This window comes from Buteo buteo, chromosome 4, assembly GCF_964188355.1.
Source record: "Buteo buteo chromosome 4, bButBut1.hap1.1, whole genome shotgun sequence".
In the NCBI taxonomy this organism is placed as follows: domain Eukaryota; kingdom Metazoa; phylum Chordata; class Aves; order Accipitriformes; family Accipitridae; genus Buteo; species Buteo buteo.
The window spans coordinates 65,163,225-65,190,231 of NC_134174.1; the positions used below are offsets into that span (position 1 = coordinate 65,163,225).

At 41.7% G+C, this 27,007-nt stretch overlaps 2 protein-coding genes across 4 annotated transcripts; both read left to right on the forward strand.

Annotated features, from left to right (window-relative positions):
- The first annotated feature begins 963 nt into the window (after positions 1-963).
- Positions 964-2,498, forward strand: HMX2 (H6 family homeobox 2). Its single transcript, XM_075027002.1, has 2 exons — positions 964-1,243; positions 1,951-2,498. The coding sequence occupies exons 1-2, from the start codon at positions 964-966 to the stop codon at positions 2,496-2,498; spliced, it is 828 nt and encodes a 275-aa protein (XP_074883103.1).
- A 1,735-nt stretch (positions 2,499-4,233) lies between these two features.
- Positions 4,234-17,753, forward strand: BUB3 (BUB3 mitotic checkpoint protein). Of its 3 annotated transcripts, none has more exons than XM_075026569.1 (9): positions 4,234-4,308; positions 4,610-4,799; positions 6,988-7,182; positions 8,320-8,389; positions 9,808-9,959; positions 13,043-13,201; positions 14,611-14,788; positions 15,152-15,368; positions 17,398-17,753. In XM_075026569.1, exons 2-9 carry the CDS (start codon positions 4,794-4,796, stop codon positions 17,405-17,407), a joined length of 987 nt encoding a protein of 328 aa, XP_074882670.1. In that variant the 5' UTR covers positions 4,234-4,308; positions 4,610-4,793; the 3' UTR covers positions 17,408-17,753. The 3 variants fall into 3 exon arrangements, with proteins under 3 accessions (XP_074882670.1, XP_074882669.1, XP_074882671.1); XM_075026568.1 differs by having other exon boundaries at positions 4,610-4,773; XM_075026570.1 differs by lacking the exon at positions 17,398-17,753 and having other exon boundaries at positions 4,610-4,773; positions 15,152-15,372.
- The last annotated feature ends 9,254 nt before the right edge of the window (positions 17,754-27,007 follow it).

A 27,007-nucleotide genomic window follows, 5' to 3' on the forward strand; every position in this document is an offset into this window, starting at 1 on the left:
GGGGGGGGTGTCCCTGTCCTCGGACCCTTGCTACCCCCCCCTCCCACCCCGTTCCCTTGGGGGTAGGTGTGACAGAGCGGCTGCCGCCCGCAGATTTCCCCTTCCACGGGAAGGAGTGGCGGGGGAAGAGCTGCGACGGCTGTGATTTATTCCCCCCCCTCCCCGAGGGGAAGAGCCCCTGACTCCTGACAAAGTTTATTTGGAAAGGCAGGAGGATGTCCCCTCCCTCCCTGCTCCCCCCGGGCTTGCAGACCCCGGGAAGAAAACGCAGGAGGCATTTCTTGAGCCATTTTTTCCCGGCTGCAGCGCAGCGCAAAAAAAAACCATTTCCCGAAGGTTTTTCCCAGCGCTGCCGAACAGGCAACACACCGTAACAGTTGGGTTTGGTTTTGTGTGGGGTTTTTTTTTTTTTCCTCCTCTCTAATGAGCCAGAAGGGTAAAGATCCCCGGATATGCACAAGATGTTTATCCCAACACCCCCCTCCCCGGCATAAGACATTCAACCCACGTCCCTTTCACCCACTCGAGGTGGAGGGCGAGGAGGCATGGCAGGCTCTCAGCATCCCTCCCCGGGGGGCGCGGGGGTGACATTAGCCCCTTAAACCCCCGAGGGACGGCGGTGGGGACCCGGCGGGGGTTCTCCCCGGCTCCCCCCCACCACCACCCCGACCCCCGTGGGTTTCCAAACTTTCCGTGGCCGCCGTGATTGGCGCGGCGGAGGCCACCTCCATGCAAATGAAGCCCCGCCGCCCGCCGCCCGCAGATCAATAGGGACGCGGGGGAAGGAGCATGCAGTCCGCCTGGGCAGGCGTGGGGAGAGCCGGCAGAAGCAAGCCGAAAACACCCCCCAAAACAAACCCCCCGTCGTCGTCGTCCCCCCCCGCCTCCTTTTCCCGCACACCCCGACCCCCCGAGCTCCTCTAAAGCGAGAGCTTCCCTCCTCTGCTTTCTTATGAACCCAGGATGAGCAGCAAAGAAGACCCCAGCAAATGCTGTCCGGCGGCTGCTCCCATCTCCAGTTTTACCATCCAGTCCATCCTGGGCAGCAGCGGCAGCGCCGAACCCCCCCGGGAAACCGGTGGGAGGGTGACCGCCTGGCCCCCCCGCGGCCGGACCCTTTCCCTTTCCTCGGAGGACGAGGAACAGGAGGAAAGCTGGAAACATCGCGGCTGTTTCTGCCCCGAAGCTCAAAGCCCCGCCGAGGCTTGCCGCAAGCACCAGCCCCTCACCTTTACTTGTCTCGGTGAGTACCGGGACGGGGCGGACGGGCCCCCCCGGGATGGGCCGCGGAGGGCTCGGCCCCGGCCCGGCCCCCACCCGGGGCGGGCGGAGAAGGCGGGGGGGGAACGTCGCACCCTCCCTGCTTTCGGGGCAGAGCGTATTTGCGCCGTCCGTGGCTGAAAGGGGGGGAGGAACACCCTTAAAAATAGGGTGGCTTTTTTTTTTTTTTTTGGTGTTTTTTCCCTTCCCGCCCTACGCGGGGTTGATTCCCCCGAAGGGGCGCGATGCGATGGGTAACGCTGGTTTGCTTGGATTCTGCTTATTTACAGCGCTCGGGCAAAGGTGGGGGGAAGAAAGATCTTTATTTTTTTTAGCGTTACTCCTGACGAAACGGTCTGTGAAATGCAATGCTCTAAAGTAAAATCCGCCGGCTCGTGTCGGATAGGAAAACACCCCTAGTCTGCTACTTGGCCGCCTTCGCCGAGGCGTTCCCGTCCGTCCGTCCGTCCGTCTGTCCGTCCGTCCGTCCATCCATGTGCTGGAGGGACAGGGATAACCCCGAGGGGGATGGCTTCCCTCCCCCGGGAGGGGAGGCGGCGGGTGCTTGTCCCGGGGGCTCCCCTCGCTGCTTCTCCCCCCCCCAAAGCCGGGTCGTCGGGGAGGGCTCTGCCGTCGGGGGGTGCCGGTACCGGCCGCCGTGCGACCCCCGCGCTGTTCGTTGTGTTACAGGCAGCGCCAAGGGGAACGGAGCGGCGGCGGCGGGCAGCGGGGAGAGGGGGTCCTTCCTCTCGCCCCCCCAGCAGGACTGTAAGGAGGAGAAGGAAAAACCCCTGGGACCCTCCTCGCCCTCCTGCGGGGACCGGCAGCGCGACGGCGGGGACCGACAGGCCGGTGCGGCCAAGAAGAAGACGCGGACGGTGTTCAGCCGCAGCCAGGTCTATCAGCTGGAATCCACCTTCGACATGAAGCGCTACCTGAGCAGCTCGGAACGGGCCTGCCTGGCTTCCAGCTTGCAGCTCACTGAGACCCAGGTGAAAACCTGGTTCCAGAACCGCAGGAACAAGTGGAAACGGCAGCTCTCGGCCGAGCTGGAGGCGGCCAACATGGCCCACGCCTCGGCGCAGACTCTGGTGGGGATGCCGCTGGTGTTCAGAGACAATTCCCTCCTCCGAGTGCCGGTGCCCCGGTCCATCGCCTTCCCCGCTCCTCTCTACTACCCCGGCAGCAACCTCTCGGCCTTACCGCTCTACAACCTCTACAACAAGATCGACTACTGAGCCGACGGCTCTTCCCTTCCCTCCCCGCGGTCGCCCCGTCGGGGCCGGGACCGGGACCGGGGAACCGGGAAACCGGGGGCCGGGGCCGCCGCGGGGGCTTCGTGCAGGTTCTCGGCCCTCCTCCGCGGTGGGGACAAGAGGAACGAAACTGATGGGAGGGACGGGCAAACGGAGAAGCCCGGGGAGCTGGGGGCAACCCCCCTGGCTCCCCTCCCACTATCCTGCCACTTGAAAAAACAAAAATAATTAAAAAAGCGTTATTTCAGATCTGTAAATATTTTTAAAGAAAGAAAACAAACAAAAAAATAAAACGTTTTAAGCCTCGTTTGTAAATTTGCCAGCTCCATCGCCTCTTCCCACTGGGCGGCCCTGCCCGGAGGGGTATCCCGGGACCGGGGGGTGCCCCGCAGCCGGACCGGGCACGGTGGGAGCCGCCGCTGCGGGAAAGGGCCTGCGGGGCCTGGGACCGATGGACGGGAGAGCGAAAACGACATGTTGTAAAGCCGAGGGTTTATTTTATTTTTATTTTATTTTTTTTTTCTGCCTCCTGCTCGTTATCTCGTTTCCTGCAGGGATTCCCAGGCGGGCCTGCCCCGTACCCCTGCCCGTAATCCCGCGGGACCGGCGGGGGCTCGGTCCCCCGGGTTTGGCTGGAAGACGAAGGGCCTTTCTCAAAATCTCAGAAGCGATTTCGGAAACGGGGACCGTTTTTCTGGTTTGCGGAGTATTTCGCTAAAAGCGGCGGTGACGGGCAGAGGGGCCGGCAGGTCCCGGTGATCGATCCCGGTGCCCAGCGGCTCCTCTGGCCGGCCCGGGGCACCCACGGCTGACTCCCCACGGAGGACGGAGTCAATCGTTCGCACAAAAAAAGTAAATCCCCCAGCAAGCGGGATTTAAACGGGCGGCCACCGGTTCCGCGGGTACCGCCGGTACCGGGCGATGTTTACAGCACCGATAATGGGGGTGCCTTCGCCGGGTAACGAAAAAACAAATAAAAGGGAGAGAAATAAAAAATCCGCAGGGATAAATAAGGTGATTTTCGACGCGTGGGAACGAGGAAGCTCTCCCTGCCCTTCCCAGCCCGTATCTGAAGCCGCAGACCCCCGGTGTGCTGCCCGGTGCTGCCCTTGCCCGGCGGTAGCGGCGGGCCGGGGGACACACCGAGGTGACCGGGTGCCGGTGCGGTCGCTCCACCTTTCGGACTCTTTTTTTAGGGGGAATAATTCGTATTTCGGGTTTGCCCGTTAAGGTTGTTAAAGCCCAGCAAGCAGCTGTCCCTAACCCCGCCGCACCGGCCTGGCGCCGTGGCCTGGTTGGGACCCGCAGGGGCCCGGCCCCGCCGCCGTCTCCCGTGGTGGTGGGGGGGAACCGGAGGGCGCTCACTCCCCACCGCGGCCCCGGGCAGCCCGGGGCGGGGGGGGGGGGGTGAGGCCGCCGCAGCCCCTCCCGTGATCCGCCCGTGTGGTTCCCCCGGGAGACCGCAACGCCGGTGCTGCCGCCTCCCAGGAACCCCCGTTAGCAGCCGCTGGTGATAACGGGAGCGACGGGGAAAGGCGGCCGAACGACCGACCCCCCCCCGCCGCCCCGCCGCCGCCTCCTCACCGGGCCCGGCGGACTACAGTTCCCAGCATGCCCCGCGGCGGCAGGCCGGGAGCTGCGGGCGCGCGGGGCACGCCGGGACGTCTCGTTCCTCCCTTTCGAACCGGCCAATCGCGTTGCGGCGCGGTGCGGTTAGGGGGGGGAGGAGGGTGCGCGTGCGCGGCGGTTGTCGGGCGGGCCGTGAGGCGCGGGGCCCGGGCGGAACGCTGAGGTGAGACCGGGCTGCCCGGCCGGGGACCGGGACCGGGACCGGATCGGATCCTGATCCGGATCCAGATCGGGGGGTGGGTGGGTGGGTGCGGAGACCTGCGTGGTACGGCCGGGCCTGCGTCGCCGGGCAGCGTTGAGGCGGAGCGGGCGCCTCGGCCTGGGGACGGCCTCTCCCGCCCTTCCCGGGGCGCCCCGGCTCTCCGTGGTCCGTTCCCCGGCGAGGCCGCAGCCTCTCCGCCGCTAGCCTCGGCCCTCGCTCGGTTCTCGGGCCCTTCTCTCACTCCCTTCCCTTGCCGCCGCAGCCGGCAGCATCTCCCGCATCCCGACGCGTGTTTCCCCGGGACCGGGCTGCGAGAGCGGCCGTGACGCCTCAGCGCTTCCGTGATCCGCTGCTGCAGCTGCAGGAAGAAAGCTTTTCCGTGGCGTTGCCTGGAGCAGCGAGAGGAACTCGTGCAATATGAAAACGGTACTTTCAATGTCTTCTTAATGAAGGTGCGGGCTGGCCGTTCCTGTCGCTTTCTACAAAGGGGCCTGCTTTGTTAGAGTAACGCTTACCGTGCAGCTAAATGTTAGAGTGCTCTGCGTTAAGAGAGCTATAAAAGCGCTGGTCTCTTATCTGCTAAGTAAAAATGAGCTTTTGGAATGATGGAATTGCAAAAGTGCACCCTGTCGTTTAGTCAGCATCGCAGTTTCTGCAGCATGCATCTTCCCTATAACATCATCTTTATGAGTTCTCTCTTGTGGTGCTTGAACATTTTACCAGGACTTTGTTGTTTCAGGCGGGCGTGGCAGTTACTGTTGTCTGGCAATCCCGGTTGTGAAGCAGTTGCATTTGTGAAAATGTGCAGAGCTCTTTGTCTGACTTTCAAAAAAAATTTTTTTTTTTTTTGGTAACATATGTGAAAGGCAGGATATATTTAAATTCTGCAATCCCTCCAGGTTTCTGGTGTAAGTAACTTTGCTTCCTGGAGTGCTGCTTGCTGATTGCTTTTGGGCTGGTTGGTAACTGTTGTACCAGATGCCTCAAATCCTCATGCTTGTTGAGTCTTCTGCTGCAAGTAGACAAGGCAATTAGCATGTCCAGTCTAATAATCCTAGTTGTTCTGAATTCCTTTAGGTTTTGTGTCTTTGTTCATCCATCTGAAACGCTCACTGAGGTACATTTCACTGTTGAAAGTGTGATGAAGGTGCTGCCAAATTCTCTATAGTATTCATATAGAAATATGTGTGGCAGATTCTCAAGCCTATCTCTCTTTTGCCCGAATATTCCCAAAGCAGACCTGAAAAAAGGGGTTAAGAGAAGTTTTTTATTTCCTATTCTTAAAAGTTTTTTTTCTCACTTCATGTTGAAATAACAGAAATAGCACTTTGTGTGTTGTTGGTGTGTTGGTTTTTTTTTGTTTTGTTTTGTTGAAGGATGTCTTACAGAACACCTACCAAAGCTCCCACTTAGGAAATTTTTCCAGTGTAAGAATGTGTAGTGCTCACATTATTATACAACTTGATGATTGTTCAGTTACTGGCAAGTGCTGAACTAGAATAATTGTGCACTAAATTTGAACTTTGTCCTAGTTCATATGCTCATTCTCTCATGATTTATTCTCAGAGGTCTGATCTTACCTCTGCAGTTGTATGTACAAATTCAGGAGTGATAGCGTTATAGAGAATCTGAGCTAATTTACTTCTCTGTCCTTTCAGCATAAGGGAAACGTGCTGTTAAGGCTTTCTGAAGCCTTAAAAAAAGTTTTGGTGATTTTGTTGGTGTGCATATAATTAACGGTTTCTTCTTTCAGAGTGTTTGTAAGTTCTGCACTGTTTTCCCAGTTGAAATTTGCTGTTGATAGCCCCTGCTCTCCTTTGAATTTTTGTACATACAACTAGTCCTATGAAGTGAGTGCTGCAGTTACCTTCAGAGTCATCAATCTGTCATTGAATTGTTTTTTTTTTCCTATCGCATCACATTTATATGCTTGCTCTACATTTCAGTAGCCCACAAAGCATAACTTTCTTTTCTGATCTGACCTTCTTTAGACTCTAAGAGGAAAAAATAATCTTAAAGCTGTTTCATTGGAAATATTTTGTAGCACTTTTGGAAGCTTAAGGATTAGAAAGTTGCAGAGAGCCCAGAACTATTTAAAAGATGATCCAGTTGCAATTCTTGGAAGTATATGACAGTCATATCAAATCAGGAACAAATCAGTACTTTTTGTTGGACTTTTCAAAATCAGATTCCCTTCTGCCTGCTTGTGTTTTTTAAAGTAACTTCCTGACGCTCACAGTAATTTATAAATATTTACTTTGAAAAATACAGCCACATACATCCACAGTAGAGTGGGGGAAAAATAAATTTGTAAGTAACAATATCTAAGCTTATAGATGATAATAATAATAAAAATAAACTTTTTTACTGTTTATTCCATGTTATATTTGATGCTTAGATTTAAAAGCTCTCTATAGGGGGAGGAATTGATTGAGGTCTTGGACAGTGATCAGCATCTTGAATTTTAGAGAGTTTGTCAGAAATCTGGGTGTTCTGAAATTTTTCCTGTGTAAAACCTAGTAAACTTTTTAGGTCTACTTTAAGTTACCTTTAAGATGGATCAGTCAGCTAACTAACTTGCTGGGCTTTTGTTCTTGTTATTACTAAAATGGTATCTGTGCGTTATTGTCTTGTCTTCAGATGACGGGATCAAACGAGTTCAAACTAAATCAAACTCCAGACGATGGTATTTCATCAGTAAAGTTTAGTCCAAATACATCTCAGTTTCTTCTTGTTTCATCCTGGGACACAACTGTTCGGCTCTATGATGTTCCTGCCAACACCATGAGACTCAAATACCAACATTCAGGAGCTGTCCTTGACTGCGCTTTTTACGTAAGTGTGTGAAGTTTTTTTTTTTTTAAAATTATTATTTTATCGACATACAGTGCCCAAGGTAAATGAGAAATTGTCAGTCCCTGAAATTAAAGGGCTAGTGAAATCCTATCCGAAATCTAGGTTTAAAAAAAAAGCTTGCTTCTGCCAATTATTCTTCTTTTAATGAACGTTGTTCTAGTTCTAAATATAGGTATTTCCTGTGAAGGGTGCAGGCACACAAGTAATTTGTTTCTGGTAGAAGTGATAGGCAAAAGTAATTTGAGCTGGTTTGTGCCCTTTCTGCTAAGGCATGGTAAGTTGTGTGCGTGTTTCTTGCAAAGAGTTATACTGATAGTATATAGCCAGAAATCGTTATTCACAGTAAATGCCCATAGCCAATTATTCTTTTCTTTTTAACCTTCTCATACTGTGCTGTTTTGGAAACATGGCATTGTTCCAAGTGAGCCATTTACTAGACACTTGATTTCTGTATTTTTAATGCACTGGATTTGAAATATGACTGGTTTAAATTTAATGGTGCCACTTTTTTGTTTTGCCTTTTTTTTTTTTGATAGAAAGTTTCAACTAGCGTCTTTTTTTTTTTTTGCATTGTATTCTGGCATGTCCTCCAGTGACTTGATCTTGATGTGTAACAGGATGTTTTAAGGATCAGTTTAAATTTTTAATTCTGCTTGTGCCTCTTTCACTGAACATTTTGTCACATAGCTAATATTGTACTGTGGAGCAACACAGAGGCTCTCAAATGGTTTCTAGTTTCCAAGTTAGTTTTAGAAAGAATAAACTTCAATTAGGTGGAACTGGCTTAGGTTGATGGCCATTTAAAGACAAGTGTTATGTATTTTGCTGTTACAGAAATAGAAATTATTTGATACAGCCTCTAACTGCTTTTGTTTCTTTGTAGTTTTACTTGTAAATAAAAAAAAAATCATATAGCTCAAAGTGCTTTACTTAAACATTTTGCAAAGCTTCTGTCATCTGCCTGTTTAGATCTGGGCTGGAACTTAACCCTTGTCTTAATTCCCATCTTCCCAAAACTCTGGAAAGCAGGTGCTGTGTTATGAGCCTAGGAGATTAAATGTAGAGCAGCCAGGGAAACTTAATGCATGTCATAAGGTGAAATTTTTTGCTTTATAGGATCCTACCCATGCCTGGAGTGGAGGGTTAGATCAGCAATTGAAAATGCACGATTTAAACACGGACCAAGGTAAGCAGATTGAATTCTGTAAGTGGTCTCAACAACTGGTCTAAGCTTCAGATGCATGTGCTTACATGAGTGGAATATGTTTCAAGTTTTGTAGATGGGGGATATTTGCTTTAAGTAGTAGCCTTTATTGATTTAAGTCGTCGGTGTTAGTGCTCAGCATTCTCCTTTGCTATGCAGCCCTTTCTCATGACTGAGACACTGAACAAGGCAGTATTTCTTACTGTGTAATTGAAGAATGTGCTATAACACCTTTAACAGAAGTGCCGAATCTGTTGCTGCCAAACTGAGAGTTTAAACTTTTCCTGTGATGAATATTCATGGACGTATTTTACATGTGTATTTCTTTTTTTTTTAATTTACTTATTTGAAGGTGAAAATGGAAGGAAAGGAAATAGCTATATATATACTTGTCACAGTGATGATTTAAGGTTCACATCGTATGTACCTTTATCCAGCAGAATAACTAGAGGCCCTAATAAGTACCACCTAAAAGCATGGAAGTGTTTGACCGTTTTCCAGAAAGTTTGGTAAATGCTTGTTGTAGGATGCCTTGAACTGGATTTCTGGTGATAATCCTGCTCTGCCATAGGCTTCTGTGTCTCAATTAGGGGGAATTAGCGAAGCTGAACTCAAACCGAGCATGTTATTTTTCAAAGGTTTGTGGTTTAGATGTGAAAGATCATTCTAAATACATCTATGGCAGAATGTATATAAAGCTTTTGCTTTGTCTCATTATGGCCTTATGCTACAGTTTTTTTAAACAAAACATTGCTTGACAGTAATAGTTCCAGTGCTTCATTAGTGCAAACTATGGACCTAGTTTGTCTTAACTTTTTTGTGTGTGTTTGTATGCGTGTTAAAGAGAAGAGCAAATCTCAGCCTGAGACAAATGACATCGCCAGAACCAACCAATAGCCAGGGCTCGACAAACTTGTGTGTGCAGTAATGTAATGAAAAAGGTCAAATAATTCTGTTATAGATGACTTTCTAGAAGTGCTTATATTAATATTTTTATTAATATGTAATATTAATTTCTTTCTTTTGTCATAATGCTAATATATACAAGCTTAAGTCACTCTCTGTATTGGTGTCTGTGTCAAAGGTGGTGATACCATTTCATACTGAACGCTTCTTTATACCTCTGAAGGTCTTCTCTCTGGCTGCCTAAAATTCTTAACTTCCTTTCATAATCTCAGGAGACATAAGTTTAAATTTAACAATCCTGATCTTTGCAAAAGTTACGCTTCTGAAGACTGGACTATCCTTAAAGGGACTGCTAGCATGTCAATACACCTGTGGGAATGTCAGAAAATCGTGTGTTCGTACCGCAGTAGTGTGTCCTTTTTTTATTCTTTATTCAACACATTCTGACTGTTTGTAAAGCCAGCGAAGTTGCAATATATTGCATTTTCTTACAGAAAACCTTGTCGGTGCCCACGATGCTCCTATCAGGTGTGTTGAGTATTGCCCAGAAGTGAATGTCATGGTGACTGGAAGCTGGGATCAAACAGTTAAACTGTGGGATCCCAGAACTCCTTGTAATGCAGGAACCTTCTCTCAACCTGAAAAGGTATGTACTTCATGCTGTATTCCAGGTGATATGTTAAGTAATAAGTGGAATTGAATTTGAAAAGTTATGTTTAATGGTTTTTAAGCTGTGAAAATATTGCATTTAAAAATATTGATATTCAGAATATATTGCAATTTTTAGGCTAAGGCTATGAGCTTTCATCAATAGGAGAGCATAACTTAATTCTCATTGCTTGTGGTGGACCAAATTCTTATAATTGAAAACAAAGTTGAGGAAGGAAAACCTAACGAAAACAGCACGTGAAATTCACACACAATTGTTAATAATCCTTGGCTTAATTGTAATATGCACTATCATTTTCCTTAAATGTTAAGACTTTTAGATATATCAGATCCCGGCAGTCATAAGGTCTGATTATTTCAAAATGTGTGTAGAGATATAGTAGGAGGCCATTTACGTTGCCTGAAATAATATTTTGTTTTTTTCACTTGTATTAAAAGATTGAACAGAATTGCTTGTACTGTAATTTACCTGTCATTGTACTAATGCCTAGTAAATTCAGACATTCTCCTAATATGAAAATCCTCTGTGCTAATGAGAGACCAAGAGAAATAAGGTAAAATATAATGTCATAAGCTTTCTCTAATGGTTATATCGCGTGTTAATCTTTACACTGCTTACAATGGTGTCATTGAAAGAATTATAGAGTAGTAATTTCTGTTTTGTTTTTTTTATAGACTCCTAAACACAGACTGGGTTGCTGGATAATTTTACACATGAATTTTTTTTTTGCCTATACCTTTTTTAAATTTCATTTAGCTCTGTCACATTGTATTGTGTCAAGTCATAATTATGAGCCATCATTACATTCCCTATTGCATCTAAATAGCTATTTTGTTACAACATAGCTGAATCTACTTCTGGCAAGACCTTTGTTCAGAATAAAGTAATTGCATTATTTCTAGTTTTGATTTATAGTTGTATGTAGCATGTAAAGAACTGTGATAAATTGCTGACAGAATATCATATAATGGACAGCCACAGTGAATCAAGCTGCTTATTGGTTCAGCAAGGTTCATTATGTCATTTTTTTTAATACTGCCTTTGATAAATGTGTATACCTACTCAACTGCATGACAATGGTTTCATTTGATTTATGATTGTGTGGTGTAGAAAGAATACTTACTATACAGGTGTGACATCAGTTTGTAAAGAAGATTTAAGATATTTAATGTTCTTCATGCCTTTGTTTCCATACATGTATACAAACATATATAAAATGTTTATTAATATTTTTGGATCAATTTTTACATCAATAACGAAGGGAGATTTGAAAAACTGTCTTGTTAAAGTGTGTGTCTACTGTTGGTTCAAAGTTTTCTTGCCCTTTTTATACGCAAGTCAGATTTGGCAGTTGGGATCATCAGGGGTTTCAGGCAACTCCTGTGTGAACATTTAAGACATTTCCCATCTTAAGACTTCAATCTTAAGAGGGAGGTTCAATAATCACATTTTAGAACAAGAATGCATGCTGAATGAATGTGGATTGGTTAAAGGAAGTTTTTTATATGTATACACACACATACACCAACTCACATACACATCTGTCTGCTTAGTTTTTTTTATTAGAAATTAACTTTTTGAAAACATAGTTTCTCTGGAAATGTTTATAGCAAATGGAGAGAAAAGTTGTTTTGTCTGATATTTCAGTGCAGTCTTACCAGAACCAGGTAATGTTATTGGGCTTATCAGAGAACCAGAAAGTGAAACTAGGTGCTTGAATGAAATTATAGAAGGACATGCCAAAAGTAAATTGAAGCCTTCTGGCAGGATACCAGATCTCTTACGCTTTCAATTCTTGATCTGAGGTATAGACAATATCTGATTCCTATGTATTTAGCTGCATTAGATCACTTTTGAAAAAGCTCATTCTTATAGTTAGCTCTTGTTAGCAGCTCAGTGACAGGACAGCTATAGGTAGCTGGATTCTGTCTTGCTTGTGTATCAACAGCTTGCAATTCATTTGCTAGCACAGAGTTTTTGACTGAACCTTTTTCTTTTTCTTAACCTATTTCCAGTTAACTGCATCCCAAGTAATAGCTGGAAACAGAACGATTTATATGTTGAATGTTTTCATGAGAAATTTGATAAACAAAAATTAGAACCTCTGAGCCAATTTCTGGAGTAGAGTTGAAATTCCAAGCTGTAGTCTTTTTTAATGATGTCAAGCATATTGCTTCCTTCAATTTCACTTAGTTTTATTAAAGTATACAAAGTACTGTGGTTTTTTTTTAATGATTTCTTGGCAACTTGTTTCCCTTTCTTAACATGAATGTCAACTTGAAGTATTCTGTTTAAAAAGAGAAACACGTGATTAGCAGATGGAGGAAAACTGAGAAGAAAAACATGTTATGTGGTATTGTAAAACTAAACTGCAGGATCATGAATTGATAGTGGGGAATGCAAGCTGTGCATACCAAGCAAAGATGAATTCCAATGTCCATGCCCTTTTTCCCACCCTGTAACTTTGTATCTGTTTGCCTCTTGCTTTGAAATACCCAATAAATTTAATGCTTGAAATAATTTTTGAGGAAAACTCGAATAATACTGATTTCCGTTTTGAATGATACAGAAATACTTCTGTACATGTGTAGCATTTAGAACGTTGGTAACACCAGCAAAAGGAAGAAGTCTCATGTGTGGAAGATTATTTGGATATCGCTGAGATCTGGAGACTGGTAACTGAACAAATGTGCTTGAAATGTAGAATTGCACAAGAGCAAATGCATATTAAATTTGGGGTTTTTTTTACTAAATTAGTTATATGTAGTATGAGACTGCAGTGGACTTGACTTTTTCAGCTGTATGCTAGGGTACAGAATTAAGGGTGAGCTTTTGAAATGCTACATCAATGTCTTATCACTAACCAGCTGCACACCACTGTTGTTTATCCCAAGTTTGAGTTATAAATGAAAGCTAAGGGGAATTCTATAGCTATAGACTTTATTGTAGATGTCACCTGTTTTGTTATTGCATATTGCTGACATTTTATTTTGTACAAAGAACAATGGATATCCAGGCTAATAAGTGTTAAATATTGTAATTTTTTTTTTTTTTAAAAGGTCTACACGCTTTCTGTGTCTGGAGACAGACTGATTGTGGGGACGGCAGGTCGGAGAGTGCTGGTGTGGGATTTGCGGAACATGGGTTATGTTCAGCAGCGAAGAGAATCAAGTCTGAAGTACCAGACCCGCTGTATCAGAGCGTTTCCGAATAAACAGGTATGGGAACCATATCAGTAAATACATTTCTCCTGAGTATTCTTTAGGAATAATGGTGGTTTATTTTTCAAATTTTCTGCATCTTTAATTTTAAAAAATTTCTGGTCTTCAAAGTTTCATAATCAAACTCTGGGAGGGGGGAAAAAAATGGTGTTGAGGCTTCTTGTTGCAGGTTAACTCCTTTTAATAGTGCAGCTTAGGAATGTTTGTCACTGACTTAACAGTGTATTATGTTTTCATTTTTTTGGCAATTTTGTCTCCTTTTTTAAAAATAGCCTATTTAATGCATCACAATGCTGGCATGTAATTAAAAAACAAAACAAAAAAGGGACCCCACAAAGTTGCGGTCGAAGAGAGGAAGACAGAATTGGTGGTTGCTCAGCAGCCTTTATGCATTGTAACCCTAGGTTCTTCAATAGGCTGTGAACAGGGGCAGGATTAAAACTGTATGAATGTCGTTTGTATATTTTTCTGTCTTTTTTTTAAGTCTGAGTCTGTGTCACGCACTCAAGAACCCACGATCCATTATCTAGGGGGAACTGCACAATTTAGGTGATCATACAGCTGTTCCGTGTAGGTTAACATAGTGTATTTGTGGTACTTCTCTTTCTGAAGTAAAGCAAGATGATTAGCTTTTTCTGACAAACTAATTTGGAAGGGAATTACAGGAATTGCGAGACCTAGTTACTTGGTCTTGAACTGGCATGAATGCTTTGTCTGTTTTAAGTTCTAGTTATAGTAAAACAAGCTGATCTTCCAGATTGTATTGTGTTAAGGATTTTAAAGAACCTTGCTGTAGCTAGATATCGTTACAGTCCCACTTCTGGAGATCTATTATGGGCTCAACTCAGAAGTTATAATGAAAGCATCTCGGGTTGCTCTAAGTCAGGACTGTAATTAACTGGATAAGTGGACGCCACTTATAATCAAGTTTCACTGAAAAGACTTTCAACTTGAGTGTTTAGTTGGTAGTATAAAGCTCTGAACTAATTTTAATGTAATTCTGAAACTAAATAGTCCCGTGAGTATCTCTAATATTTCAGATATTTAGGCCCTGGGGGATAGATGGGTGAATACAAGGGGTTCTTAACACTTTTAACACTTTTTTTTTTCCCCAAATCAACTTGTGTTTGGACCTGCGGGGGTAATTAAAAGTCTCACTTTCAGCTTAAAACTATGGTGCAATGCAGCGAAAAGCTTTCTGAGATATTCTCATTACTTCTTTCTTAGAAGCAGATTTTATTGATGATGCCACGGATCTGTGGTAACAAACAATTTCTGGTTGTACGCAATTTAAGACTGTTTACATTTCATTTATTTGAATTTAGAGGGATATAAGATAAATTGTATTGCAATCTCTTTTCCAGTTGTAAACTTCTAAAATGTGTATCTCCAAATTTTTTTGACAGGGTTATGTTTTAAGTTCTATTGAAGGTCGTGTTGCGGTGGAATATTTGGATCCAAGTCCAGAAATCCAGAAGAAGAAATACGCATTCAAATGTCACCGTTTGAAGGAAAACAACATTGAGCAGATTTATCCAGTTAATGCTATTTCTTTCCACAATGTCCACAACACGTTTGCTACAGGTAGAGTAGATACTCAGTCTTTTGCAACACTTGCATCAATTCCTTTACTCTTGATTTAAACAGGTCAGCTTTTACTTCATGTGCCCTTACTTTTTAAGCATTTAAATCGTATTTCTTGCAATGAGCAGGGTTTTTAAATTATTTGATGCAGTGAGCGTTAATTGCTTTAACAGGGATTTTGGGAAATATTCAATGTGCTCTTTACTGAATTATGCAACTCTGTATAACCCTGTGTTTTTACTGATGAAGTAATTCCAGGTAATTTTCTCTCTTCCCTTTTTTTTTTTCCCTTTGCCGTATCTTTTCAGTCTTACCGTTCTCCCAATTATAATTTACAAACTGTTATTAAAAATTAATTTTCAGGAGGTTCTGATGGATTTGTAAATATTTGGGATCCATTTAATAAAAAGCGGCTGTGTCAGTTCCATCGGTATCCCACAAGCATAGCATCACTTGCCTTCAGCAATGATGGAACTACCCTTGCAATAGCTTCTTCATATATGTATGAAATGGATGACATTGAACATCCTGAAGATGGTATCTATATTCGCCAAGTGACAGATGCAGAAACAAAACCGAAGTGAGTATGCTTCACCTGTATTTGAGACTTTCTGAGCATTCATCCCAAGATTTATTAATTTTCCTAAATTCATGAATAGCATTATTGATGCAAGTAGATAGCGCAGCTTGACAGTAGGGTTGGTTTTGATTTTATCTTGTTCGCCCAAGCTTTCAATATCCGTAGGTTGATAGACGTCTGATGGATAAAATTGTGCCTAGTTGTTTAGTAGGAGAAGAATGTCAAACTCTTATCCTTTTTGAATGGGTGCTATTATATGAAGCGGTGGAGTTACTGCTACCTCATTGCTTCAAGAATTAAGTGAAGAATTCAAGAATAATTTGAGTAAATGTTACTGTGTTTGGATATTTAAAACTTTTAATTAATGACATCTTTACGCACTGAGTATGCACCCAGCTGTCACAGTCAGAAGTGAATCTAGATACTGTTCCAGGAAGGTTGTGTAAAATCAAGGAAAAGCTTTCACAGTTAGCATGTATTGGAGTTCGCTGCAGCCCTCTGACACGCTTTTCTATCATTGTTGCTGTCAAAATGGGGCAAACTGATTGATGGAGGTAAAAGATTTCTGTTAAGCTTGCTTTGGCATGAATGTTACATAGAAAAATTGCTGTCACAGTGGAGAACTGCACTACTCTTCATTATGCTAGCACAGAAGCAGTTGTTTTTATTTTCAAATTCTTGTGGTTTGTCATTGCTATTTTTTTTTTTTCTTCCAGTACTCAAACTGTCTTACAATTTATCTGGTTGTCTCCATTATTTATTATCTAAGTGGCTACGTAAATAGACACACATAAGTGATCAAAGTTCTTGAGTTTAAAACCTCAAGACCTTCCCCCCTCCTCCCTCCTTAAGTGACTTGTATATTGCTTCGGAGCAGCCATTTTATCGCTGTGGAGATGTGAGGTGGAAGTTACAGAAGAGTAAATACGCTATCTCTCACTTGCAGATGTTTGTTTTAAAATAATTTTGATACTCATGGAAAAATAAAACCAGAACTATTTCAGTATTTATTTCTGGGGCTTCCTCAATTAAAAAAAAAAAATCCAAAGATGGTGATTCAAATTTATTTTTAAAATTAGGTTGTACTTGTTACATACATTTGAGAGGGCTTAAAAAAAGGTGATAAAAGAATACTTGCTGCTGTTGGTCTTGTAATAGTAAAAGCTGCTTTAAGCTATTTTTGTTCATTGCTAGTTATGGTTGCTAATTCTGTAGATGCTTCATTCTGCCGTATGAGGAGGTTAATCTACAATTAAACAATATTTCCTCTTGGCCCTCCATTATTTTCTGAAACAGATGGTTCATCATTTCCTGGGCTGTTAAACACAGCAAGGTTAAGGTTAGACTCTTGGGAATCAGCTAGTTTTGAATCTTATTAGGCTGTAGAAGGAAAACTAATAAGAATACTGCTTAATATCATTTTGTGACTGTAAACAATTATTTATTAGCAAACAATTGATCCCAGAAGAGCAAATTGTTTGAGTCAGTAATGAGCTGAGAAAAGACAGAGCATATCTGTGTATTTGGAAAATAATTGTAACGTAATTGCAATGCATTTAGACAGGCATCTTTTTGGACCTGTTTCTATCTTTAAATGAATTTCTGAAAACATTAACAAGGTTTATATGCTTTTCTGACATTTACAAGTTGCTTGTGCCAACCTTAGGGCACTAAGAATGATGTGTGTATTTTAATGTTACAGTAGTGTGAGTCATCTCTGGTTTATTCTAGAAGTAAGCTACTTAGGTCAGAAGACTAATAGTTGTTTCATAGTGATCTTTTTGCATATTAATTTGAATCACTTAGCATTTCTGCATGATGCGTTTTTAAATTCATCAAGATGATGCTGTATTATATAAAGAAAACTTGGTGAGATCAGCTTTTTGATCACTAAATTATTATGTATTGTATCATGATACAAGTGAAAGTGGTCTTTCTACATGTTTCTGCTTTTATAGAATGTCGAATGTTTTACCTGCTTATGATTACTCTAAATGTTGCTTGCTGAAATACAGTTTATTTATTTCAGGTCTACTTAGACTTCTGGTGATACTTCTTCTCTGCAAGAGGTGCCCACCTGCTCCTAACAAGTCTAAACTAAAACAGTAGAAGTGAGAAGAACAAACTTTGTACTGATGTTGTTTTTAACTAAGAAATACTTGTTTGTGTATTGTAGTACGTCTTAATCTGTCATTACTTGCCTGCTTATAATATTAGTGAAACTGTTTTCTTTATCTGCTGTCTGTAGCTAAATTAGTTCAGTCCTGTAGGCAACTTTGCATATACCTTTATAAAAACTTAGCACATTTTGTAGTATATAATTATGAAAACTTTCAGTGGTCTAATAATTGTTCAATAAATATCTATAGTTGTTTTGAAAACAAATACTTTGTGTAACAACCTTTACTGTTTGTGAAACAAACGTTAAGACCAAACCTTTAGGTTGCAAGAATTCTTCAGTTCTAGATCTTCCTGATGGAAAATTTCTGAACCTTTTGTCTTTTTCCGGTGAGATGAACTGGGAATTTCTTCATTACTTGGGGACGTTGGCTCTCCAGGAAATGTTTTCACAGGGCTACAAAAGCCTAAAGTTGTATTAGGTGGGCTTGTTTATCTCTGACTTGAACGTTAATTGGAGAATCATTAACTGTTTCTGGAGGAAAGAAATTGAACACATGGTACTTCGGTTTCTTTCAAATACTGCATAAAAACTTAAAATTAATGATCCTTGGGAAGAATTGAGGGTAGAGGGGAGCAAATGTAGAGTTTCAGCCTACAGCTGAGTGGTCTGTTCCAGGTCTGCAGATCTGACCTGGTAGCCCAGGGTTTATGGAGTAACACAAGTGGAACTGTAGAAAAGAGGAATCTCCCCACAATGGAGATGTCATTCTCGCCACAAAACCCCATGAAAATGTGCTGTTCCTCTGAATGTCTTGCTTGCCTTATTGTCAGTTGGTAAGAAGTCTAATCTGTAATCAAATTTTGTATCAGCCTCTTTAGAGCAGGGGGTGGGTGTGAGGAGATGCTTGAACTTGGACAAATTAAAAATTTCTTAGGATATTAGAAAAAACAACTTAAACGCTGTGTGTTTGTTTTTTCTAAGCAGGAATGTAGATCTGATCAAGAACCTAACCTGCAAATCCATCTTCTGCTAAAAAGAGTATATTCAATATTGCACATTCCTGTTATTATTGTGGAAATAAAGTTAAATGCTTTCTGATTAGTACCACCAATAAAAGCTATCTCGTCCAACTCTGCAGAACAGACTGTCAGACTGCTCTCTTAATAGTAGCTTGTATCAGGTGTTTGGGAAGTACTTAAGCATTAAGTATTCACTTTGTAGTGAACAGTAAGGAGGGACAGAACAAAACCATGAGGCTTATCAAAGATGATTAAGGTGTGGGTATTTTGGAGTGGTGATTGGATTCATACTTTACTTCCAACTTTTTCTCTTCTGAGTTATCAGTGCCTGCATAGCCAGTGGGAGTACTTTATTACCTTTAAGAGAACAAACTTGCTGACAACAGAAGTAGTAACCGATCGTTGCAAAGAAGGTGGTGATGGAGAGGAAGCTGGGCTCTGTGTGTACAGAAAGCTAACAAGCTTGAGCTGTTACTAGGTAGGCATAGTAAATGAGTTATGTGGAATATTTTGTAGTTTGTCATGAGCTAGATATGGATTCTGTGATAGTATAAACTGTTTTTGATAGGTTTGAAAAAAAAATAAAGATCTTCCTGAATTAAATATGAATAATGCCCTCAGTAGCATCCCGCCTCTATTCTGATAGATGTGTACCATCCCTATTTCTTCCAATTTTAATTGGCTTTTTTTTGCATTGAGGGTACATGACTTGGTGATAATGGGCAAAGGTTGAAGGTTTGATGTCACTTTAGGATGTGATGACACCTTGGTGTTTGGGTTTTTTTATTTTTGTTTGTTTGTTTAAGGAATGCATTGATACATAGAGTCTGGGGCTTAACCATGGGAACCAAAGGTTTCTGCAAGAATGACTAGAGAAGAAGTAGTAAGCAAAATCCCTAGTTTGGGGGATAACTGTAGGCTGAAACAGCAGACTTTGCGTTAAAAACAGTCAAGTGTTCCAGGTTCCCATGCCACAATGTGTGTGTGTGCAGGTATAAATACATATGTATTTGCAAAACAAACATGCAATATCTGTTGTTTCTCCATCTCTTCTCAGCTGAGAGTGTATGATATTACAAAACACAGGATTGAGCCCACAAAATGTGGTTACCTGAAAGCACAACGATGATCCTGCTTGTGGAGAAGAGAGACCCTGAAGTGAGGATGAGACCAAATAAATAATGTGTGAAGGCAGAAATAGGCTGTGCCGAATGAAAAGGTGGCTTAGTGATGATGTGGAGAAAGGAGCATGTGAAATGGAGAGAGGATAGTGTGGGGAGTTACAGGGGTAGAACTGTGGGGAACAAAGTGAAATAAGCTAGAGAACATAGGGGGAAAACAAAGAAAGAATTGGGGGAATTCCAAATAGTTTGGTTAACAAAGTAGACACATAATGTAACCTGGAAACGATGCCACCTGTGCAACTTTTCATTGGTAAGTATCCAGGGAAAAAAACTGTTAATGTTTGATGTACTGATATCTGCATGCTTCAGTGGGCAAAGTTAGCCCAAGATACGTACGAGGAAATGGATTGGACTTACTAGTTCCATTTTGGCTTAAAAATGGTAGGAAAATTCCTTGTGGTGTGTCGGTGTTTTATGTAAATGCTTGAAACAAACAAAAGTCTGTAGAAAATAGTGAGACAACCAGGCATAACAGAGAAGAGAAATGTTAGCTGGTCAGGGCTACAGCTGTGTCCCTATGTTAGGTACAGTAATGTGCGGATGGAATACAGCTATTTCTTTTACAAGATTAATCTTCCTTTTATTAGCTCTCTTCTAGAAATGCAGGTCAAGGCAGAGGTTCATAAGCCGGAGAAATCACGAAACAAGCCTTTTCTGACCTATATAACAAGCAGCCGAGCAAAGAGGATATACTGACTCTTGATCAGAGGAATTGAGATCTAAAAAAGCTCCTTAAGTCATTGCTTTTTGGATGGTGTTGAGGGCCATACAGAAAACATGGAGTCATAGCCGTCATTCTAATAGAGTCATCAATCACTGTTGACTGCTTTCAGGAAAAAAATACCACGGGTTGTCTCTCACAAGAGCCTCATAACACTGTGGTATTAGAAGCCAAGTGGCATCTGTGCCCTGAATGTTACAAAAGCATGCTGGTAAGTGTACTTTTTTCTGTTGGCCAGTACTTCAAGATAATCAATGTATGGTTACCACATACAGGTCTGGAGCTGTGCTGCATCTCGGACGTGATGTTTTGTGCTGCTGCTGCTATTATAATAAATATATATTTAAAAAAAGTGTAATTTAGATGGGTGTTTTCCCAAGCAAAACCAGTTCCTGCTCTGAGCTCAAAGCTGAACTCTGAGCCCCAAACACAAAGGCTTAAGGTGACGCCTTTGAGAATGACGTTTACAAAGCTGCGTAGGTATTGCTAGCTCCACCTTCCTTAACTGTCTCACACTTTTGTAAGTGTCTAGTAGTTTTTACTGCCTTGAAAATTAAGGATTTTCTGTAGTTGGAGTCATGTAGTCACCAAGTTCAGCTGTAATTCAGCTGGTGCATCGGTTAAGATAGATGCCCAAAAGCTGGGTGTTTCTACTATTGGATACTCTTGCAAATGTTGGCCTAAATGACACATCCACCATCAGTGATCAGTATTAGTGGTCTGGAGCAGAACCTATTTCTTTTGACTAGCAGACATCTGTTCTGGTGATTACACCATTAGCTGCTTTTATGTTGTTTAGTATAATCATAACCACAAGGCTAGTAATTTTTTAGTCAATATGCAACTGATATAACTTCTAGTCCTCCAGCAACCTGACATTTGCTCTGAAAGGTGTCAGGCTTCTTTGTTCAAAATAGTATTTAACTGATACTTTGTAATATATTTAGATACCTAGTATTTAGAAATGAAAAGTCAAATATAGGACCTGCCTAGATATTCTTATGACTGACATGCTAAAGGCATTTCCTGTGAAATATGTCTTATTTCATAAGGCTATATGTGTGGCACTTCTTGACTATATCATACATTTTCTTATAGCATGAAAAGATATGAATGTGCTAACGCATGATAGCAACACGGGGGATGTAATAGGTCTTCAGTCTCCTGTGATTACCTGCAAAGTGGAAGGGAATAAACTGTTCTCCATGTCCACTGGGACTGGCATGAGGCATAATGAGCTTAAATTACAGCAGAGATTAGTGTAGACATTAGGAAAAACTTTCTAAGTGTAAGAATGGTTAAGCCCAGGAATAAATTGCCTGGAGAAGCTGTAGAGTCTCCATCTGTGGAATTTCTCAAGCACAGGTTAGACAAGCATCTGCCAGGAATGGTGTGTCTTTAACCGGTTCCATCTTTGGGCAGGAAAGATCAGCTAGTACTGATCGCACTTGTGGTTGTTACACTGCTAAGTTTGTCTCTGATCGTGCATTCACCTGGCATTGCTCCTCTTACAGCAAACTAGTATTCCTTGTAACTGAGGCAGGGATTCCTATTTATTTAAAAATTTTAGATTCTTAGGCTTTTATTTTCCTCCGTGGCCCACACCACCATTAACAGGCAAACTTGTTTCAGCTTTGAATCCGTCTGTGCTTACCAGCTTACCCTGTCAGTGTGACCTGGTGCACCAGAGCTGGCGGGTGCTGGGGAGCTCCACCTGGGAGAAAGCTCTGCAGAACTGTCCTGTTAAATAAGACCACAATACTTAAATTCAATGTATGTACTAATTTTGTAGGCATTTCTGAATTTTTATAAGGTTAATAAAGCAGAGTAGCTGATTCTTATTGGCTATATAAATACTTTGTTTACACCAGTCTTACAATAACTATGGTTTAAGCTTGCAGCTAGCTTCACTGTCGGCTGGCACTAAACAACTCTTGTACCAATGTGGCATGTAGTTGTGTATTTTAATCAGTTCTGCACTTACAGAGACCCACTATATTCTCCTTTGGTAAAAACAGAGCCAAGGTAGCATCAAGTAAAAACAAAGCAATAAATTTATTCACTTGTGCCAAAGAGTTCCTAATAATTAAATTAAACTAGGCAAGGGTTGCTTTTCCCTGCTTGTGTTTTCTGCAAATCTCCACTGTTTTGCAGCGACAACAATGCAACAAAGACAACAATTGCCTTATACTTAGTGCTGCACAGATGCATTGTAAGAAATGGTTCTGGCTTGAGAATTTGTTCCCTAAATAGATAAGACGGCCAAAGGTTGAGAGAGAAGAAATATTCTAATTCCACAGATGTCAACAAAGGCACGGAATAAGGAAGTGAATTTCCTTGTCATAGAGCAAAGGCAGGACTTGAATGGATTTCTTGATTCCTAGCTCACATAATTGGTTTAATTTTTTGCCTCTGCTGTAGACTTGCTGTAGGGAGTTATGTGAGTTAATCTTTTTTATTTCTGTGATGTAATATTTTTCTCCATCGAACAAACAGTGCTTCTGTGTAAAGGTAAATGAGACCAAATTGTTAAAGGAGAGTTAAGATCCTTAGATGAATCTTCTTAAATGCAAATTTTTCTTATATCATGATACAGCATACACTATTGTGTTGATATATAGTACTGCTAAGTGGCATAATGAAATTCCAACAGAATACAAAGATTGACTTTATTTACTACTTTAGTGAAGGATAGATGTAACAGGATTAAAGTGCAAGCATTTTTAGCGGTGGTGCTTTTAAATATAATAATATGTGCCATCATGTTTCTACATAGTATTATCTAGGCAGAAAAAATATATAATTCAGGCCCTGTAAATCAAAGACTATTAAGAAATATTAAGTAGAGAATTTGTAATCTGCTTTGTAAAGCTCAAAAAAGAAAAAATTGCACAGCTGTAGCCTGTGCAGCAGACAAAAGAGTGGAGATGTTAAGAATATATATATATTTTTTTTTTTACTTAGCATGTTCCACACCCTGTTTCTGATGTCTCTTATTGATGAATCAGTTTTCTTGTCCCACACAGACATGTCATGTTCTGGTGGGGAGTCGATAGCTGCAGTTGCTGCAGTGCTACATGTGCAGCTTTGTGCGTTGTAGGATGCTCGTCTGTTGCTACGAAGCTGTTGAGAAGCTGCAGGTATATTTTCCCTGGAAGCAAACACGTGGGGTATTTGTAAGTGGGAGAGGCCTCCCTATTCCCAGTCCCATGATGACACGTAACCTATTGTTTGATATTTGCTTTAATATGTAAAGTTACTGGTTTTAATTTTTTACTTGCTAGTGATAATCCATATTGTCCTCTGCATCGTGAAAAGATGTCAACTGGTGACACAGACTGTAATAAGATAGTATAAATATCTCTTGTATTTGTAAATTACATGTTCTGAGAACATGACTTTGGCTTTTTCTCTTCCATCTATATTTTTTTATGTTGAGATTGTTCGATTCTTCACGCAAAGGCTTTATGTAGTGGCCTGCAAACACACGATCTCTGGGAGGTGATGCTGCCTGAATGCTAAGATAAATGCCCTGTTTCTGTCAGAGTACATTAATTTCTGCTAATGAGATTTTGGAGGGAAACATTTTGAGAAATATTTGTGGACAAACTTTTCGAACAAAATATCTAGCCTTTTTGCAAAAACCTTGGTCCTATACCATAAATTAAATGGCAGGAATATATCTGGGGAAATGTTTCTATCCGTTCCTGTTTAAAGTCTTTGTTTTTAAGTTTATAGTGCTTGGTTTGAAAAATAAAAGAAGTGCTTAAATCTTTGAATTTTTCCCTTGGTTATAATGGAGTCACTGTTCTTTCCCTGTCATCTGCAATCCTCGAATGCTTTTAATCAAATCCTCAGGATTTAAATTATTAAACATCTTTTTGGGATTACATTTTTTATTCCTAATTATACGCAAAAGATATATATCATGAAATATGCAGCATGTAATTGCGATTAAAGCGTACAGTCTCCCGAAAGATGGGTCTAACAGTTTTATACATCCAAAATTTAATTAGGCAGATAATGGGCTTAAAAGTGAGATTTTTAAAGATGGGGTGGGGAAGGAAATTTTTGGAGTTACACTTTTTCTGATGGAGGTGGAAATCAATATGGAGGCTGCAAATGCAAATCAAAGTCATATTTCTTTCCTGATCTCCACTTGTGTCTTCTTTCTTCTTGTATTGGTCTCAAGATTGTCCATACAAAAATGGAATTTATCTAGATGGTGAACAAGTAATGCAGTGAGTCGCAGAACAAAGTCTGATTTTCTACATAGTTGGGTTTTGTGGTTGCTCCTTCTTAGACACATGAGAAATCAAGTTTAGACTTAAACTCTTCCACAATCAGGAGGAAACTTTTCCCAGGTAGATTTCCTGGCCTTTCCTTCCTGGGCACATTATTAAAGGCTGTCTCCTCTGCTTGGCTGCCTGCTTTCATGAGGGATACAGGAATTTGATATCTTTGAGACTCCTTCCCCTGTCAAACTCAGTTGTAATTGGTCAATCAGTTCCAAAGTTATTAGGGGGATGAGAGGAGAAGGGGACGGGCAGACAGACACAGACAATTTCATTGCATGAATCTCATTTCCTCAGGGAACTGGAATAAGAAAATCAGTTAAGGTTTAGACTCTCCAGTACCCTTCTTCAATTACTTTGTAAGAACAATGCCTTTTGCTGAAGTATCCACGATATACAATATCTTGATCAATCCAGCATAGGATGAAAGCTATTTTGGCAGTTGTTTGCAAGTGTGCAAATACAAAATAAAAACCTGTTTTTTCTATAAAGAGTAGGTGAGGTTGCGGAGCCTGTGGCAGCATCAGGATTCACCCGTTGCTGTTAGTCATGCAGATTCAAAAGAACACAACCCACCCTTTTTATTCTCATCGGTGAGCGTAGCGCTGGCGTTTCAAACACCCCTTGTGTGCTTCAGGGCTATGTTCACCATTGCTTTGTTCTCTGTGACATTTAAATAGCAACTGAAATTTCAGGTGCCGCTGTTTTAGGATGCACCTGAAAAGCCTCCTCATGACTTTCACCCAAAGAGAAACCGCTGCGTGATCACTTCACCTCTCGGGGCAGAAGATAATGGCGTGCATCTCAAGTATGCGGGAGCTTTGCACCAGGGCTTACGCCTGCTGAGCTGCAAGGGAGAACAAGGATGCTGGTTAGTGCATCTCATCATGTGCCTCTTCCAGCATCAGGAGTTTCCTGCAAGTTGCACGACTCCAAAGGCATGTGGTCCCACCTGTGCTTTTGTTTCAGCATTGAATGACCTTCCACACTGCTTATTAACCGATTTCTTCTCTCTTGTTGTCAGTGGTTATCTTATTTCTTTCACATTCTGGAAATTTCACTGGTTTCCAAATAATTCTGTTTACCCTTCCTCCCCATGTCACTGACAATTTTTTATTTAAATGTTTAATGTTTCATCAAGCCTCTATTCCTACAATCAGAAATAGTTCAAATATAACTTCTAAGTGGCAGAGGTATTGAGACATTGAATAAAGCCCTAACGTTTTCACAAGCCATTTTCTGGACTGTCTTCTAAATCATCATCAAATTCTCAAACAAACAGGTTTTTTTTGCTGTTCTGATTGCAAGCTAAGCCTATGTGAGCAGTCTGAAATGTTTATGATCTTGGAAGCAGCAAAAATCATCAATTTTCTGATATCCTGCTTTACCCAGCAGAGATGTCCCGATTCAACACTTTGGGGTTATAGTTCCTTTTCTTCCTCTTATTTCAGTATTTGTTATGCTAACATCTTGTTCTGCTGTGGAACTGTTTACAGTGAAGAAAAAGCCATCCTTATTTGCCTAGAATCTCTACAGTGAAGTGGTTTTTTTTTGTGGAGAGAAGGAAATGAAGGATGAAGATGTTAATAGAGGAAGCGTACATGTTTCAGATGATGTATTATATGTATCCCCTAATTTCTTGTTTTACTTCTCTGCATTTTTCATTTCTCTAAGGACATTTTATTACAAAAAAGAAAAAAGCGATGCTTTTCCTGTGCATCAACTTGAAGACATTTTGGTGGGACTTTGTTATAATGTCACTTCAGTTATTTAGTTCCTTGCAGAGTGATGTGGAACCAGGATTCAAACCCTGACCAAACCCTTTTGAACTCAAGGGAGATCTTTTCAATTTAGTGACTTGCTATATACGGCTTGGAGACAATTCCTCTGGCTAAAATCAGTGAGGAAAACCCTGTTTCTCTTGGCACAGGATCAACCCGTGTGTCAAAATGGTGGCAAATAACATTTTCCAGATTTTATTTGTTACTACAGCATCAGAATCACCTTTACAGGCAGATATGGTATTCCTAAAATAGAGATTGTGGTTTATGTCATTTGCATGTAGTGCATTATCATGGCTGTTACTAATTCCCCTAGTAACTCTTTACTATTAGAAAAAAATTGCATTGCAGGACAGTAAGTATCTATCAGCAGGTATAGTTTTTTTTTTTTTTTGAGCTGGCTTCTAATGCAGCAGCCTTTCATCCCTCTATATAAGATTTACCTTTAGCCTAGAATCTTTCACCCATTATCTATAATGTATAATTATAAATACATTGTAGTCTTGAGTAAGTACAA